General features: G+C 47.2%; 1 protein-coding gene across 2 annotated transcripts in view; it reads right to left on the bottom strand.

Annotated features, from left to right (window-relative positions):
• LOC102372078 (ephrin type-B receptor 5) overlaps positions 1-18463 on the bottom strand; it is a 117411-nt gene that overhangs the window by 1002 nt on the left and 97946 nt on the right. For both annotated transcript variants that reach the window (XM_006031329.3, XM_025212978.1), the window contains 10 exons: positions 16140-16264; positions 14831-14993; positions 13963-14077; positions 11062-11117; positions 10826-10945; positions 10119-10366; positions 5832-6047; positions 4544-4693; positions 4219-4412; positions 2913-3068 (listed from right to left, as the gene is read on the bottom strand). In XM_006031329.3, the coding sequence (XP_006031391.1) occupies positions 2913-3068; positions 4219-4412; positions 4544-4693; positions 5832-6047; positions 10119-10366; positions 10826-10945; positions 11062-11117; positions 13963-14077; positions 14831-14993; positions 16140-16264 (1543 nt within the window). The remainder of the gene's footprint in view (positions 1-2912; positions 3069-4218; positions 4413-4543; positions 4694-5831; positions 6048-10118; positions 10367-10825; positions 10946-11061; positions 11118-13962; positions 14078-14830; positions 14994-16139; positions 16265-18463) is intronic.

The raw sequence follows: 18463 nt of genomic DNA, 5'->3' as shown, positions 1-18463 counted from the left end.
CAGGACTCTCTTCATGGTAAATACGGTCCCTACGGAACTAGTTTTGGCTGCATGAAAGGAAGCCCCACCAAGGTTCACTACCCAGTCACATGCTAATGTGCTTCATTCAGTGTCTTGTGGGTGCACTCTCTCACTGAGGCACCATGGAAGGGCAGCCAAGTCATCCAGGATGTACTGATGCCAACTCACTTGTGCACAGTGCCGTAGCAAAGGGTGGGGGCAAGGCAAGCGGGGCAACTGCCCCGGGCACCAAAGCAAAGGGGCGCCAATAGGTACTGCCCAGCCGGGGCGGGGCACAGGATGGAGCCATGAGCAAGTGGCTCACCTGGGGTGGTGGGGGGTGGCATGGGAACAGTAGAAGGGCAGTTCCTGCTGCTGTGTGCACTCCTGGGTAAGCATGGGGGGTATGTGCCCCCCAGATCTGTGTGTGGGGGGAGGGCAAGCTGCCACTGCAGGCTTTGTCCTGGGCGCCAAGCTTCATTGCTACGGCACTGCTTGTGCAGCACCATGATTGTGCAAATACACCTGAAAAAGGGTCTTGTGGAAACACAGATCCCTCCCATGTGCTCTATGGGATCAGGCAACTCTCATAAGCTGGTCACAAATGCACAGCAGTTACTCAGAGTGTAAAAAAGACCTAAGAAAATGTTATGTTGGGGTGTGGCCTTTCTCAGGACTGCTATCTCAAATATCCTCCATGTGCATCATAGAACCATAGAAAATGAGGGTTTGAAGGAACCTCAGGATGTCACCTAGCTCAACCCCCTGCTCAAGGCAGGACCATCCCTAACTAGATCATTCCAGCCAGGGCTTTGTTGAGCCAGGCCTTAAAAACCTCCAAGAATGGAGATTCTACCACCTCACTGGGTAACTTGTTTCAGTGCTTCACCACCCTCCTAGTAAGAAGATTTTTCCTAATATCGAAACTAGACTTTCCTTGCTGCAACTTGAGACCATTGCTCCTTGTTCTGTCATTTGTCACCACTGAGAACAGTCCAGCTCCACCCTCTTTGGAACCACCCTTCAGGTAGTTAAAGCCTGCTATGAAATCCCCCCTCCATCTGTTCTTCTCCAGACTAAATAAGCCCAGTTCCCTCAGCCTCTCCTCATAAGTCATGTGCCACATCCCCATCACCATTTTTGTTGTCTTCCACTGAACTCTCTGACTTATCCATGCCCTTTCTGTAGTGGGGGGCCCAAAACTGGACACATTACTCCAGATGTGGCCTCACCAGTGCAGAATAGAGGGGAATAGTTACTTATCTCAATCTCCTGGCAATGCTCCTACTAATGCAGACCAGTAGGCTGTTAGCCTTTTTAGCAACAAGGGTACACTGTTGACTCATATCCAGTTTATTGTTCACTGTAACTCCCAGGTCTTTTTCTGAAGAGCTGCTGCCTAGCCAGTTGGTCCCAAGCCTGTACCAGTGCATGGGATTGTTTCATCCTAATTGCAGGGCTTTGCACTTGTCCTTGTTGAACCTCATGAGATTTCTTTTGGCCCAATCATCCAGTTTGTCTAGGTCACTCTGAATCCTAGCTCTACCTTCCAGCACATCTACTATTCCCCACAGCTTGGTGTCACCTAGGAACTTGCTGAAGGTGCAATCCATCCCACCTTCCAGATAGTTAATGAAGATATTGAACAAAATAGGTCCCAGGACTGATCCCTGGGGCACTCCACTTGATACCAGCCGTCAACTAGCCCTTGAGATATTGATCACTACCCACTGAAAATAGGAATCCACCCAGCTTTCTATCCACCTTACAGTCCATTCATCCAACCCATACTTCCTTAGCTTGCTTGCAAGAATGCTGTGGGAGACCATATCAAAAGCCTTGCCAAAGTCAAGGTATATCACATCCACTGCTTTCCCCGCATCCACAGAGCCAGTCTTCTCATCATACATGGCAATCAGATTGGTCAGGCATGACTTGACTTGCTCTTGCTGAATCCATGTTGACTGTTCCTGATCACTTTCTTCTGCTCCAAGTGCTTAAAATGGATTCCTTCAGGACCTGCTCCATGATTTTTCCAAGGACTGAGGTGAGGCTGATTGGTCTGTCGTTCCCCTGGATCCTCCTTCTTCCCTTTTTTTAAGGATGGTCACTAGATTTGTCCTTTTGCAATCATTCCAGACAACCTCCCCTGATCACTCTGAGTATTCAAAGATAATGGCCAGAGGCTCTACAATCACACTAGCCAACTCCCTCTACACCTCAGATGCATTGCACCCAGCCCCATGGACCTGTACATGTCCAGCTTTTCTAAATAGTCCCTAACCTGTTCCTTCACCACTAAGGGCTGTTCACCTTTGCCACAAACTGTGCTGCCCGGTGCAGTAGTCTGGGAGCTGACCTTGCCTGTGAAGACTGAAGTAAAAGAGGCACTGAGTACTTCAGCCTTTTCCTCAGTGTCTGTCACTAGGCTGCCTCCCCCATTCAGTAAGGGACCCACACTTTCCCTGATCTTCCTCTTGTTGCTAACATACTTGTAGAAACCCTTCGTGTTACCCTTTACATCCCTTGCTAGCTACAATTTGAATTGTACTTTGGCCTTCCTGATTTCATCCCTGCATACCTGAGCAAGACTTTTGTACTCCTCCCTAGTCATCTGTCCAAGCTTCCACTTCTTGTAAGCTTTCTTTTTTGTGTTTAAGATCACCAAAGAGTTCTCTGCTAAGCCAAAATGGTCTCCTGCCACATTTGCTATTCTTCCTGCATATCGGGATGGTTTGTTCCTGCACCCTCAGTAAAGTTTCTTCAAAATACAACCAGCTCCCCTGGATTCCTTCTCCCTTTAGACTGACCCCGCAGGGGATCCTGTAGGGGCTCCCTATTCTGCCTGCCCAGCCCTCCATGGAAAGCCCTGAATTCTCAGTGCCCCCTGTGTCCAAGCTGGCTCTACTTACTCTAGTGTCATGCGTGAGATGATGTCAAATGTGGTCAGACCAGCCTGGTCAAAATTCTCCTTGTAGCGGCCCATCTTGATGGCGTCCAGCCATTCGTGGGCACTGGTAAGTGAAGGGAAGTCTGGGGGTGAGTTGCTCAGCAGGGGCTGGGATGGCCTGCAAAGCAAGAGAGTTCTCAAGGTTATCGTGGCCAACAACTATCAGCCAACCACAATACTTCGTTCAGGTGGCCTAGGGGAGATGGAAGACAAATCCAAAGCCATATGGAACATGGATGGACACTGATATACACTGCACCCCTGTCTTCGCAGCTATGTACTCACCTACCTGGGGTTCTGTGTCCACATTGTCAACAACTCCCTATCCCTCTAAAAACATCCAGACCATGCTGCTCAATCCTCAGTGGTTCCCTCCACACCAGACCCAATCACAGAGACCCGTGGGAAAGCATGCCCAGTTGCCCTGGGCTCTTCAGCACTTGCTAGAACCTGATATGCTGGCTTGCTGAGGGCTGTGGAGGCTTTCCCATACCAGTGAGATGGGGCAAATGGAAGGTAATCCCCCATCAAAGCCCTGCAGCTCTCCAGCTGCAGGACCAGTACCCATCCACGGGCTGCACCCTTTCAAATAAACAGCAAGCAGCTACCTACAGAGTACAGAGCAGTTCTTAAGAGCTCTAGCACTATCCTCCATCAAAGAAAGCACTGATGAAGCAGTAGCCAAAGGCCAAAGAACCCAACATTTCCAGATGGGATCTTCTGGTCTTTCTGCCCTTTGAGCCTGCCCCAGGCTAAAAATCTCTTTATATATCAATGTTTAATAAACTGAGCACAACTCTGAACTCTCCCCTCCCCCAGCCATGGACTGTGCTGCATGGGGCCGAGGCTTTATACCCATGGGAAAATCTCTCTGGGCCAGCAGGACGTGTTTCCGTCATCATCTCTGCAGCCATCTAATCCTGGCTGCATCCACCCCCAGGGACCTCCCCGCTGCTGACCTCCTGCATCTGGTTTCATCAGACTGGGAAACGCAGATGGGAAAATATCAGATGCAAGAAACATGCAGATCCTGGTGTCAGCTGATGGTTCCCTTTCCTCTGTAAGCCCTTCCCGCTGGGTACCTCTCCTCATCCTGAGATCACCCCCAGCCCCATCTGGAAAGTGCACCAGGCCCTGGTTACATTCCCACTTTTTACTTCCCAGTTGATCTCTGTCTTTAAATTCAACCCCTGGCCCCCCAAATCTTGCCTAGTGCTCATGGTCCCAGCCTGCATCCTACATGCCCCCTGCCCATGGCTCCGTCTCACCTGCTGCTCCCTGTGCCAGTGGCTTTGAGAGCAGAGGGCTTGCGGATCATCTTGTCCAGAGCACTGACTATCTGCTCAAATTTGGGCCTCTGGATTCGCTCCTTTTGCCAGCAGTCGAGCATGAGCAAGTGCAAGACAGTGGGGCAGTCAGGAGGTGGTGGTAGGCGATAGTCCTGGTCAATGGCATTAATTACCTGCAGGAAAGAGAGAACCATTTCAGGACAAAGGCTTCAGCCACAGCCACACACATGGACCTGTGCTCTCTGTAGGGCAGGAAGGGCATTTCTGACCTGCTGCAGACCTTTCTCAATCTGCCAGAACTTACATCCTGGTTGGACATGTCCCAGTATGGCCTCTCACCATAGGACATCACTTCCCACATGACGATGCCATAGCTCCACACATCACTAGAAGATGTGAACTTGCGGTACTGGATGGCTTCAGGGGCAGTCCAGCGAATAGGGATCTTGCCACCCTGAAGAGCAATGGGAGAGAGAAAGGAGATGGGAGAGAGAAAGCAGATGGTCAGTGAGGCATGGAGACAGTCATTTGAGGTCAGCCTGTCCCAATATATGGGGGGCCAGCTCTTGACTGATCTGGTGTTGGCTAAAGTTATGCTTAGGGCCCTACCTCATCCTGTTGACATGACCAGGAACAGAATCAATCCTACTGCCCAATGGTGTTTTGCCCCAATGGCTGGATTTCTCTTAGGGTTATGAGGGAATGACTCCCATTGTAAGTCAATTGGAGTTGGACACATGAAGACGCCGGACTCCTTTGAACATTCCAGCCCCTCTTTCTCCTCCTCTATCCCAGGGACACATGTTCATGGTGACACGCTCCTGATTTCCTTCCTCTTCCCACCTAACCCCCCTACCTGATAGAATAGCCAAGCACTCCTGCTCCTGGCCCTGCTCAGACCACATGACCCCAACTTCTGTCTCCCCCCTCAGCTGCTGGCTCCTCATTTGGCCTTTGCTCCCTGTGAGGCAGACAAAGCCCCCTGCCCCTGTTTGAGTTCTCTTGCAGCGGATACAGGGATGTGTCAGATCTTCATGTGCCACGGCTGGTTTAGGTGCTGCTTGTTAGGGGTCTTCTTAGTAGGTATTTTATCTCTAGCAAGAGCCTAATGCTCCCCAAAATTGAGGCAGGAGGGGATTTCAGTCTGTGATTTCTTCCATCTATGGTCCTTCTGCTGTGATGGTCAGCCAAATGGCAAGTTAATGCCAACTGCAGTTGAAGAGGCTTGTCTTTTATCTCACAAGAAACTGCACTGAACCCTCTCCAGCTCATTTGGCAGAGGTGATCAGAATGCTGTGACTGTTGGTTACTACTGGTCTGGGCTGGATTGAAACTGGTGAACCCAAGGGGGAAGGGTGGTATCCCACGGACCAATTTCTCCAGCTCCCCCAGGGTGGAGGATGGGTTGAAACTGGTATGGTAGAAGCAAAAAGCTTTGTACCCCTTGCCTGGTGTCCATGACCTATTGCGAGTTCTGCAGGTTGGGCATGCACCTCCAGGTCTATTACACGGAACTAATTGTGCAAACATGATAGGTCTGTGTAGTGCAGCTGGAAAAGGAGACCTTGAATCACTCACCACCCATCACTCACCAGGGCTCCAGTATAGGTGGGATTTGAGGCATCATCTTCCAAGAAGCGGGACAAACCAAAGTCTGACACCTTGCACACCAAGTTGCTGTTGACCAGGATGTTGCGGGCAGCCAGGTCGCGATGCACATAGTTCATGTCAGAGAGGTAACGCATGCCAGCCGCAATCCCCCGCAGCATACCCACCAGCTGTAGTACACTGAACTGCCCTTCCTTTTGCTGCAGGTGGGGAGAGAGATGCACAAGGACACGAAGAGTTTCAGGCCTTCACAGGCACTGGATATGCAGCTCTTCTCCAGTAAAGAGAAGCAATGACCAGGGAGATTGAGAAGGGGGTATGTGCAGTAAGAAAGCAATGTATGGCTAAGTTCAGTCAAAACTTGCAGGGACAAAACAGACACCAAGAAGAAGTAAGAGGCTCACAAGTGGTATCACATGAGACTCCCCACTTCTGAAGAGAGAGCTCTTGGGCAAACAGCAACTCCTAGCTGCTGAGGCTCAGTGTGTGCTCCCCTCCATGTCAGCGAGATACCCTGGTGACATGGCAAAATACTCCTCTGAGGGCTGCTATTCTCATCTGGTCTATATAGCCGGGCTCCAACCCTCCATGCCCTTCCAAATCTAGCAAAGCCTGTGCATCTGACTGTGATAGGATTAATGGCAAATAATCTCAATAAAGAGGTGATGCAGCCACACCAAAAGCAGAAAAGTACATGTGCTCAGGTTAGTGGGGAGGGGAAGGTGGGGGGTGGGTCATAAATTCAGTCAAGGAAAAAAAAAACCTCTGGAAACTCTTAACAGTCCAGAACGGGCTATAACTGACTGGAAACTTTACAGTTTAAAGAAAGAAAGAAGTCCTACCATTTTGATGAGATGGGGTTTCATGGGGCTGAAAGTGTCCTATGGAAGGCAGCTTGAAAGCTACCACACTGGGAGAGTGTGTGCAAAGACAGTTTAGAATAACAGTAGGCACTAGCAAATAGGAATAATTCAGGCTGAATATGATATTTTTCTGAACTAAGGAGGGTCTCTTGGACTACGGTGTTTTCACAGGCCTGATGGACTTCATCCCAGGGTAGTGCAGTGACTAGCGAAGGAAATCTCAGAACCCTTGGCACTAATATTTGTGCAGTTGTGGGAGATGGGTGAGGTACAAGAGGACTGAGAAAGGACCAACATAGTTCCCTTCTTTAAAGAAGGCAAAAAGGAGGATCTTAAGGCCTGGGAAGTTACTGGAGCAGATTATAAGGGAGTGTATTTACAAGAATCTGGATGAGGAAAGGCTGATCACAGGCAGCCAACATGGATTTACTAGGAACCAATTGTATCAAATAAACCTGATCTTCTTCTTCAACAAAGTAACTACTTGAGTGGATGAAGGGAATGCAGTGGAGATGGTGTATCTGGGCTTCAACAAGGCTTTTGACAGTCTCATTTGACTTTCATATAAACAAATAAGAGAAGTAAGAAAAATGTGTGCTAGACAAGACTTTTATAAGGTGGAGGGACAACTGGCTCAATAGCCACAAGCAAAAGATAATTATAAATAGATCCATGTCAGAATGGCAAGTTTTGAGTGGAATCCCACAGGGGTTTTTCCTGGGCCCAGTGCTGCTCTATGTCTTTATTGATGGCTTGGATGCTGGCATAGAAAGCTTCTTGGGCAAGTTTGCAGATGATAATAAACAGGGAAGGACTGAAAAAACTTTGGAGGACAAGAGAGCAATTCAGAAGAATCTTGACAGGTTGGAAAGCTGGGCTGGAGCTAATATGATGAAGTTCCATGCTGAAAAATGCAAGGAGCTACACCTCAGGAAGAATAATCAAAGCACAATACAAAATGGGTGATACCTAACTGGATGATAGCACTACAGAGAAGGATCCAGACTCAATATGAGTCTGCAGTGTGATGTAACTGCACAAAAGCCTTTAGCAAGGCTTTTGGTACGGTCTTCCACAGCATTCTCGCAAGCAAGCTAAGGAAGTACAGGTTGGATGAATGGACTGTGAGGTGGACAGAAAACTGGCTGGATCATCAGGGTCAAACAGTAATAATCAATGGTTCAATATCTAGTTGGCAGCTCGTACCAAGTGGAATGCCCCAGGGATTGTTCCTGGGGCAGGTTTTGTTCAATATCATCATCAACTTGGAAGATGGGATGGAGTGCACCCTCAGCAAATTGAGGATGGCATCAAGCTGGGTGGAAGAGTTGAAATGCTGGAGGATTGGGCTAGGATTCAGAGGTATCTAGGCAAATTGGAAGACTGGACCAAAAGACATTTCATGAAGTTCATTAAAAACAAATGCAAAGTCCTACACTTAGGACGGAACAATCCTATGTAGCAGTACAGGCTGGGGGCTCTCTGTTTAAAAGCAGCTCTGTGGAAAAGGACCGGGGGGGTTACAGTGTACAATAAGATGGATAGAAGCCAACACTTGTCGTGAAGAAGGCTAACAGCATATTGGGCTATATTAGTAGGAGTGATAACACCAGATCGAGGGGAGTGATTATTCCCAGAGGCCACACCTGGAGTACAGTGTCCATTGTTGGGCCCTCCATTACAGAAAGGTTGTGGACAAATTGGAGAGACTCCAATGCAGGGCAACAAAAATGCTTAGAGGGCTGGGGAACATGACCTATGAGGAGAGGCTGTGGGAACTGGATTTATTTAGTCTGGAAAAAAGTCATGAGGGGAGGGATTTAATAACTGCCTTCCACTACCTGAGGTGGGGTGTTCCAAAGATGATGGAGCTAGACTATTCTTAGTGGTAGCAGATGCCAGAACAAAGAGCCATAGTCTCAAGTTGCAGCAAGGGAAGTTTAGGTTAGATATTAGGAAAAAAAAAACATTTCACAAGGAAGGTAGTAAAGCATTGGAACAGGTTACCCAGAGAGGTTGTGGAATCTCCATCCTCCATCTTTGGAGGTTTTTAACACCCAGCTCTTGCCTTGGCTGGCTTGATCTAGTTGGGGCTGGTCCTGCTTTGAGCAGGGGGTTGGACTAATTTTCTATGATTCTATGAAAAAATGAATGCAGTTTGGAGTTGTTTCAATAGAAGGATGTTATAGTGCCTCTTTACTTGGCACTGGTTAAGCCTCATTTAGTGTACTGTGAAATTTTTGGCTCTGCATTTTAAAAAGGACATGCAGAAGTTAGGAAGGGTCCAGTGATGGATAACAAAAATAATAAAGGGCTTGGAAGGCAAGTTGTATGAGAAGAGGTTGAAGGAGCTAGGCATGTTCAGTTTGTAGAAAAGGCACTTAAGAGACATGATAGCAGTCTTCAAAATACCTGAAAATCTGCCATAAAATGAAGGGAAACACTTTTGCTCTCATGCTGCAGAGATCAGAATGCAGACCCATGGCTTGAATTTGCAGCAAAGTAGATTCAGATTGGATATCAGAAAAACATAACTGTCAGAACAGTCAGGCAGTGGAACAGACTGCCTGGGAAAGCTATGGACTCCCCATCCCTGGAGGTGTTCAAGAAGAGGTTAGACAAGGATTGGTCAGGGGTGATCTAGGAGTAGTTATGCCTATGCTTTCCTATGAGTACTTCCCATGCTTCTGGGCTTTGCTGGTTGCCACATGGGGCTGGGAAGGAATTGCTTTCCTCTCCTGTGGCTGCACATCAGGGGTTGTTTTGCCTCTCATAAGCATTGAGTGTTGGCTATAGCCAACAAGACTGGGGGGTATGCCAATGATCCTGCTGGGGCTTAAGCCCAGAGGTTCCTGGCTAGAGGGTCTTGTTGCTTTGTTCCAATCACCATATTTGGGGTCAAGAAGGAATTTTACCTCATGGTCAGATTGGTACAGATTGTGGGGGGTTTTGCCCTTCTCTGTAGGAGGGGGTGGGGACCTCTTCCAGGGATCTCTTAAGTGTATTTTAAGAGCCCTTGCAACAGCAGGACGCTGACCACCATGTTCCCCCTGCCTTACTTGTGGCAGGGTAGCGTGTTATGCCTTGTGGCATATAGTTTTATAAATAGGTTAGGCAATGGATTTTTATAGGATGGTATGGGTAGGGATGATCCTGTTTGTGGCAGGATGTTGGACTAGATGACCTCTGAAGGTCCCTTCCAGCTCTGCTTTTCTTTGTTTCTCAGTGTGTTGGCCAATAAGATGATCTAGTCAGAGACTCAACATTTATCTTCATCACACCCCCCGGATATTGGCCATGAGACTGACAGACACAGAGGAAGAAGATGGACAGGTGCAAGGATGGAGGTGACAGACAGACACAGATAGAGGTGAAGGTGGGTGAAAGAGAGAGCCCAGCTTGTGGTACCCTGAGGAAAGAATCCAGCGATCCATTCTCCATGAACTCGGTCACAATCATGACGGGCCGGCTCTTGGTGACCACACCTTCCAGGCGGATGACATTAGGGTGCTCAAACTGCCCCATGATGCTGGCTTCACTCAGGAACTCCCGCCGCTGTTCATCTGTGTAACCAGACTTCAGGGTTTTGATCGCTACAGTGTATTCTCGCTTCCCTGGAGGCTTCAGGCGCCCAAAGCATACCTCCCCGAACTCTCCTGCCAGTGGAGGGAAGAAGCATAGCTGGAGAGAGGTGGGAGGAACACTCCTAGATTTTCTTGATGGGCCAGGGCCATAGCAGATAGATTTCAGAGAGGGAAATGCCAGGGACTGTCAGGGACTATGACTACTTCAAGGGTTTGCAGCAGAATAAAATTCTTGATCAATGCTCGTTTAAATCAGAGAACAGTTTGGAACACAGCGGAGCCTAAGAGGGCACGTGACTTGGCTTCTCAGCACTGACTCTGATGCTTGTTTGGACCAAGACTGAAGTCTAGGCAGGTGTTAATGTTAAGGCAGAGTCCAATCAAGACAGAGGGTAACTACTGAACCATGCAGTGTGCCAGGAGGCAGGAGTGGTTTTGGCACCCACAGCAGGTTAGCAGTGCATTGAGTCACATCAAGAGTTGCTAAACTATGGGCCAAAAACCTGGGGCTTGCCATCTTGCCCATGTTACCTGATCCAATGACTTCCTCAATCTTGATGAAGGAAACATCAATCTCCTTGGCAAACTCCCGAATTGCCTCATTGGGGTCTTCATAGGTGGAGGGATCAATGTAATACTTCACACCAAGTCCTGTGAGGGAGAAGAGACATCCAAAATATGACCATAACCAAGCCCAGATGGATACAGGTATGATCAAGCCCTGCAGAGAGACAGACCCCTACTACTTATCCTGGGAGAACACTTACCTCGTGTACTGATGTACTGCTGCAAGCGGTCTGTGTATGGGGTCTCTCGCCTCTTACTGCAGGGCACAAAGAAAGAGGAAGTCAGGGACAGCAGAAGAGGTACCTTCAAGGAGCCTGGGGTGAGCTCTCCAGTGGAAAGGCAGACTCAAGGACTCAATCAAGTCAGGGAATGAAAAAACAAACTATGGTTCCAGACTGCCCACTGCCCAATTCAAAATTGTTTCCTACAAGTCACTATTTTTATTGGTGCTGGGTCCAACCTAGTTTTCATATGACAAGTGACAGAGCTTCTACCTTCTCCCTGAGATATGATTCCACAGATGAAGACAACTATTTGGAAAGCTTCCCCTTTATTTCATCCTATGATTGCAGGTTATTTCCTCCAGCACTACCCTTGATAATTCCTTTCCCTCCATGGTTTTACAGTTGTCAAATTGTTCTTCTCTTAGTCATCATGTGCTCAGGCTATATAGATGTAATTGTTCTGACCTTTCCCCATATATCCTTTCCTTATTTGTTCCATTCCTCTTCTCAGGCCTGCATCCACCACTTATTTTTCTGGTAGGGGGTACTCCAAACTGAACACACAGTCTGACAGACAGGAATTCCCAGCTCCCTGCTGTATGATGTTGTGATGACTCTTGTTTGCAGTTGTCATACTCCTTGCAAAGATGCATCTAATTTCGATTTTCTATTGTCTTTTTCAACATCGCTGCTTCTTAAGCTTCCTTTTCCTGCTGCATGTGTATGTGTCAGGTCATTTCCTCCCCAGGTGTCTTAAATTAATTTTACAAGTTACAACTCATTTTCTTATCTTTCTGCTCATATTTCTAATTGCTTTAAGTCGCTTTATATTACTTTCCTGTCTTCACTGGCATTCACAGCTCCTTCCAACTTGTCCACTTCATTACCATGCTACTTTGCAACCTCACCTAGGTCATATTAAATAAGACCAGGCTCAAAGCCTAACCCCACAGTATGCCAATATGTAGATTCCCATAAACACAGGCCTGTGCTGCTAATCCTCATCCTTGGGTTCTAGTTCTTTAGCCGGTTTTCAATCCACATCATTCCTTTTATCCAATCCCACTGGAATCTGAGAGTACAATTTCTTGAAAGGCAGTATCAGTTTGCTTTACTAAACTACAGATAATTAATATGTCTTCAACCATCCACTAACTGTAATTCTATCAAGCAAAAATATTTGTGCACCATTATTCAATAACATTGATGCTGACTTTGTACGTTTCTGTAAAAGCTACATAAGTGCATGAGTTATTTTTCTCTTGAAATGTACTCAGATATTTTCCCAAGGATAAAAACTGGCCTTACAGGATGATAACTGACAAGATCGTTCATTGTTCTTTCAAATTCTGAAGGTCAGTTTTACATTTGCTTTTTTCCTTAGGCTTCTGATATCCCTCTAGTTTTCCATCATATTTCAAAAATGAATGTTAGGTTACATGGGTAGTCCCTCATGCAATAATTGTATATTGTCAAGAAAATGTATATTGACATTTTCACTGTGTAATATATATTTATAATGCATGTATTTTTTTTAGATATAAATCTGGTCTTTTAACAGCTATTTTTACAAGGGCTTCTTTTTTTTCTAAATGTCCAAAGGACATTTACAATAACAATGGTTTGAGACATCAGCCATTTCCAAGCCACTATTAATTTCATTACTTCTCTCGTGTCTAAGTGGACCTACTCTTCTATGGCATTTCTTCTTCTACAGATATATTTATAGAATACTTTTAGTCGCCTCCCCAGTGACAGTTTTGGCTCATATTAATTCATTCTAATTTCTTTTTAAAAAAAAAAAAATGCTTTATTGAGTTGTGCACATATTATCACATATTTCCAATGTAACATGAAATTATATTTTAACAATTCAGAGATACAAAAGTAGTCTACAGTGTAATATAACATTTCTAATTCTCTTCTCTCCCAAACAAAAAGAAAAAACTCCCAGAAAAAACACAAAAGAAACAAATGTTAAACGTTTACATTCCCCCCCCCCCCCCCCCCCTCCCCGCAAGAAATAAGCAAAACTAGGTTTAGTTTTCTACAGTAGACTATGCAGCTATACACGTACTTTGCTATAAACTGGAAGAGAAGCTAAAATATCCCTTTTTGCAGGAGGCACAAAAAGGACCAAAGACATAGAAACCCACAGTGGGGAGTCTAAGAACATAGTTCAAATCTGGGTGAATCTCAGTGGGCACACGTAGATGGGTTCTTGTTTTTCACCTTTCAAAAGCTCCCACGGCTCAGTGTCACAGCCCAGAACTCATCTATTTTTTCTTATTGTTTTCCTTTTCTTTTCCTTGCAAATGGTGACCAACTCTATACTCCTGTCTATCTGCCCCATTCTTTTGAGTACAGCAGTGAGGATTGCTTTCTCTAACCCACATTACTAACACCGAGTCTCCACGCTGCCATGGAGGGTGCAATTTTGTATACTTTTTCAGATGAACTCAAGTCTCTTGAATCTTAGCTAATGGCACTCTGGGGCTCCCCAGCTGCCTTCCACATAAGCAGATTTTAATACTTTCTCCCTGAAGTTTCTCTGTTTGCTAGATTCCTTCTCCAGTTTTCTTGGCTGCCGTTTCAATCTCTGGGCTGCCAAGATCCAGTGATCACTGCTTGTTAGCCTCCCTGTTGTTCCCCATTCATTTCCCAATGGGGGTTTTACCAACAGATTGGGCCCTCTGAGGGGAAAGATGGATGGGGTTTTTGCTTGAGGAAGGGCAAAGCAAGACAGGATTTACAGGGCACTTGGTTGACTGCACAGTAGTACTGGGTTTCCCTTGGAGTAGGGCCAGGAAGGGACGGGTAGGAAAGCTTCATGGACTTGGGTGCAGGTGCTGGGCACAAGCAGGTTAAGGGATTCACCTCTTGAAGATGATGGCAAGGATGGCAATGGCAGCAATTACCAAGAAGGCTAGCCCACCAAGCGCAGAGCCCACGATCAGCGGCAGTCGGTCCTGAACCATCTCTGAGCGCTCCCCTGGCAAGGGAGACACACATGCAGAGGACACAGGCTGTTAGCATTTCTTGCCTGTTCACCCAAAGAACAGCTCCAACTCCCAATCCACAAGTAGGAACCTGATACCTCCCCCACCCTCGGACTGGTACTCCCATCGCCTCCTTTAGTCTCTCTGCTCCCTCCTTTGCTCATCTCCCTCCCTCCCTCTCCTGGAAAGCCTGTCTTCCCTCCATCCATTTCTCCTGCCTTTGCCCCAGATCTGATGACTCTGGAGCAGTCAGCTAAGTCTGGTGCCTGGGCTGAGTCCCTCTGCCACTCTTCCTCATCTGTTCAGTTTGCTGGAGCACATGTAAAGAGGTCATCCTGACCCAGCTCCTTTGATCCCAGGCGCAGAGCTGTCACCAGGTGACACATTGTTCTATCCATGAATTGAGGGCAACCCTGCCAAGCACAGAGTTTTGCCTATGAATATATGTCTTGGTTTGTGTGGGATAAGTAACCCTGAAAGAGAGAAGCACACAGGTGTACAATGTGAGTAGGGATGTAAGGCAGAGGGATGTTGGGAACATGAGCCACTGGGCACAGGTAGAAGTGTGTGCAGGTCAGAGCCATGTGCCTGCAGGCATGAGGTTGGGAACACGGAGTCATAGAGAAGCAGGGCTGGAAGGGACCTCCGTGGATCATCTAGTCCATCCCCTGCCACCCAAGGCAGGATCATCCCTATCACTGTCTAATCTCTTAGCACAACTAAACATACGCAGGTGCAGCACTCACCTCCTATGAGGGTTTGGAAATACATCTTGCCACTGTATGGCCCATAACCCACAGACGTCTTAGCTCGCACCTGGAAGGCATAGATCTTGCCTGGGCTCAGGTTTGAGATGGTTGCCATGTTGGTCTCACTGGTCAAAGTGAAGGAGTTATCTTCATCTTCTGCCTGAAACCCAATCACTGATCAGTGGAGGTGACAAATGTGAGACCCCATCCACCTTCAACACATCTCATGAAATAAGTATAATCTTCCCCAAAATAGTTCTTGCCCTGTGGCCACCTGCTATCCCAGCCATGGGCTTCCCACATAGCTCTGCTAGTGCGCCTCATTCCTCACTCCAATCCCAGGTGTCACACTTGGTGTTACACTTTCCCATAATGAGATGCTATTCATTTAAAAAATCTTCCAACCTGTCCTGAAACATTGCCTCCTGTGACCACTGTATTCAGCCAACTCCCTCCCAGAATCCAATGCAACAGCATATGCTGTGCTGCACAATAGAAGGAGCTGTACTGGAGGAGACCCTCCCTGCTAGAGGAAGGAACAGTCATGTATGATTGTGTATACATGTCCCAGTGGGATAAGCAGAGCTGAGGAGGGGGAGTTGGCATGAACAACCCTACAAGCACCTTCCACTGTATCCACCAAGCTCCAAGTTAGGAGACATGATTGACATGGGTGGAGGATAACCACACTGCCCCATGTGCTACCCTGCAATGGGTGGAATAACACCTCATGAACAGCAGGCAAGACCTGACACTATCCTATGCCCTCACCTAACACATTCCAAACTTCTAAGGCCCATCTACGCAGCAGCACTGATGAAACTCAAAGGGACAAGCATTCCTCCCCACAAGGGTTCTTGGAGATTTCTATCCAGCCAGAGAAGGGGATGCCTAGATATCTTATGGGATTTTCCTTTGATGTGCCACTGCTGTTGAAATGAGCCTGACCCCTTATAGAGAAAAGTTTGAGAACTGCAGGTCCCTCTGTTATAACCTGGATCCAGCAGCCCTAAGCTCCTCCAAGTGGGTTTTATCCGAGCTCCTGGCTAAGCCAATGATCTCTCCTCTGTCGACCTGTGTCCTCTAGTTTACTCAGCTGAAAAACACTGATGGGAGATGCAATGTTATATGAGCCTTTCATGTCTCAGCTTTTCCTCACATTTCCTCTCTCTCTACATCTGAAGTGTCCCCATTCCCCTTGCTCCTTTCCATTTCCAGCTGAACTTCCCATCTAGAGAGGTTTCCCTTTCCCTGCCCCATGCTCACCCTGGATGGCAGCTATCCCTTCCTTCTTCCCCACACTCACCTTGTCAAAATAGCGCAGCTGATAGTCCAGGATGATCCCATTGGGCTGGTCGGGCTGTGGCCAGGAAAGTGTGATGCTGCTGGTGGTGCGGCTCACCTGGTGCATCATAGGAACTGCAGAGGGGACTAGAACAAGGGAGAAAGGGAGAGGGCAAAGTAGAAACAACAAAAACTTACTAAGAAGACATCATTTAATTGTGTACTGGTAATTTGTGGTGTCAGTATGCATTTTGGCCCCTCTTTTCCCTTCTCTGGAGTCTCATCATGAAGGATTACAAAGGTTTACAAAACAACCCAAAAGACATGCAGGCACAATTTCACTCTTGACAGAAATATAAGAGTGGCAGTTAAGGACAGAAAGTGAAAAAGAATCCTACATCCATCTGACAGTGCACCAGGAATTTTAGTCATCAGAAAGAAATGACCCAGAGCATAATTTGGTCAATTCTCTGAGGTGGAGACTGCAGCTCTTACATAAAAAGGTCACAGGGTCCTTATAGACCACGGTGTTCATGCTACAGCTGTGACCCCCTGTAAAGAAGAGAGAAAACCAGAAACAGAACCCAAGATCTTTGTTCTCCAGTGCCTCAAGTTACACTGCCTTGACAGTACTGGAGGCAGCAGAGACCCTGGATGAGAAGGGCTGGAATCATAAAGTGCTTCTTTGATATGTTGGTACCTTTGTCTAGAAAAAATCTGGCTACATCTATGAGTCTAGTGGAAAACAGAGGTGGGGGAAATCCACGCTCCACACACACACTCCTTGCCATTAGAGCCAGTGAAAGCAGCAAGAAATTCTCCACTGAGATGGGGAAAGGGAGCGCAAGGTGTGATGCAAGGAGCTCAAACAGTAGCTTGAGGTGGGGTGCTCTAAACAGCAGGGTGGGGGGGTCAGAGACACTTAATTTTTTAAGCCAATCCTATGGCAGCTTGGAGCTCAACTCATAATCTTGAATCACATGAGGCTGGCAATACTGTTCTCCCCCAACCCCATTTAAACTAATCCCATTGTGGGTTGGGGAACAAGAAGTTGCCTGGGTTAGAATATGTCCCATTAATTCAATCACACATCATCTGGTTTTTGTTTTCATTCCACTTTCCTCTGAAGTGCTGGACATTAGCCATGGCTAATTGTTAAGAGACTGCTGCTACTGGGAATACTAGGAAACCTCTACAAAGCCACACTGGTAGGGTATTGCTTATATGCTTATGGCCAACTTGGTCATCAGTTTGGGGGTTTCTCCAGGTCAGGATGACAAGGACCACAGGGTGGAGTTGTGGGTGGGGGATGGGGAGCAGGGAGTCTTTTACCTTCTCTGTAGCATGAAGCATGGTCCACTTAGAATCATCTGTGTTTATTTTACCCAGCAATTTCCCTTCCTTACAGTAGCCTGAACATTCAGAGCACTTGGTATGCTATAGAGATGTAAATACTTTTTAAGAAGGTATTTTGTAGCTGTAGTGTGTGTGATGGAGCAGAAAGGATGACCTAAAGGATGCTTTTGGACAAATGCTTGCCTGAAAATGCGGGAGGATAGGATGGCTGGGTGGTTTCTTTCCAACCTTACATCCCTATAAATTAGATTAAATTACATTAATTTGTCCAGCTGTTACTTTCCCCTATTTTTAATAAAATCACCACCACCACATAGATTTCATAGACATTAGGGCTCAAAGGGACCTCGTAAGATCATCGGGCCCAGCCCCCTGCCCAAGGCACAGGAAGTCAGCTGGGACAAAGGATCCCAGCAAGATAAGCATCCAAATGTTTCTTTAAAATGTCCAGAGTAGGTGCTTGCACCACCTCTGGGGGGAATCTATTCCAGGCCTTGGGGGAAGTGGGCAGTGGAGTCCCCCAGGGCTCGGTCCTTGGGCCCGTGCTGTTCAATTTCTTTATCAGCGATTTGGACAACGGGGTGAAAAGCAACCTGTTCAAATTTGCTGATGATACCAACATTTGGGGTGAGGTGGGCATGTTAGCAGGGAGGGAAAGACTGCAGAAAGACCTGGATAGGTTGCGGGGGTGGGCTAACAAAAACAGGATGTGTTTCAATACTGACAAGTGCAGGGTGCTGCACTTGGGCAGTAGTAACCAGCAGCACACTTATAAGATGGGAAACTCCCTTCTTGAGAGCACAGAGGCTGAAAGGGATCTTGGAGTCATCATTGATTCCAAGATGAACATGGGCCGACAATGCAAGGTCACGATCGGCAGGGCTAACCGGACCTTATCGTGCATCTCAAGTAGGACCAAGGAGGTGATCCTCCCCCTCTACGCGACACTGGTCAGGCCAGCTGGAGTACTGTGTCCAGTTCTGGGCACCC

Source organism: Alligator sinensis, unplaced genomic scaffold (genome assembly GCF_000455745.1).
Source record: "Alligator sinensis unplaced genomic scaffold, ASM45574v1 scaffold653_1, whole genome shotgun sequence".
In the NCBI taxonomy this organism is placed as follows: Eukaryota; Metazoa; Chordata; order Crocodylia; family Alligatoridae; genus Alligator; species Alligator sinensis.
Note: the sequence above shows the minus strand (reverse complement) of the source record. Positions and strands in the feature narration are given on the sequence as shown.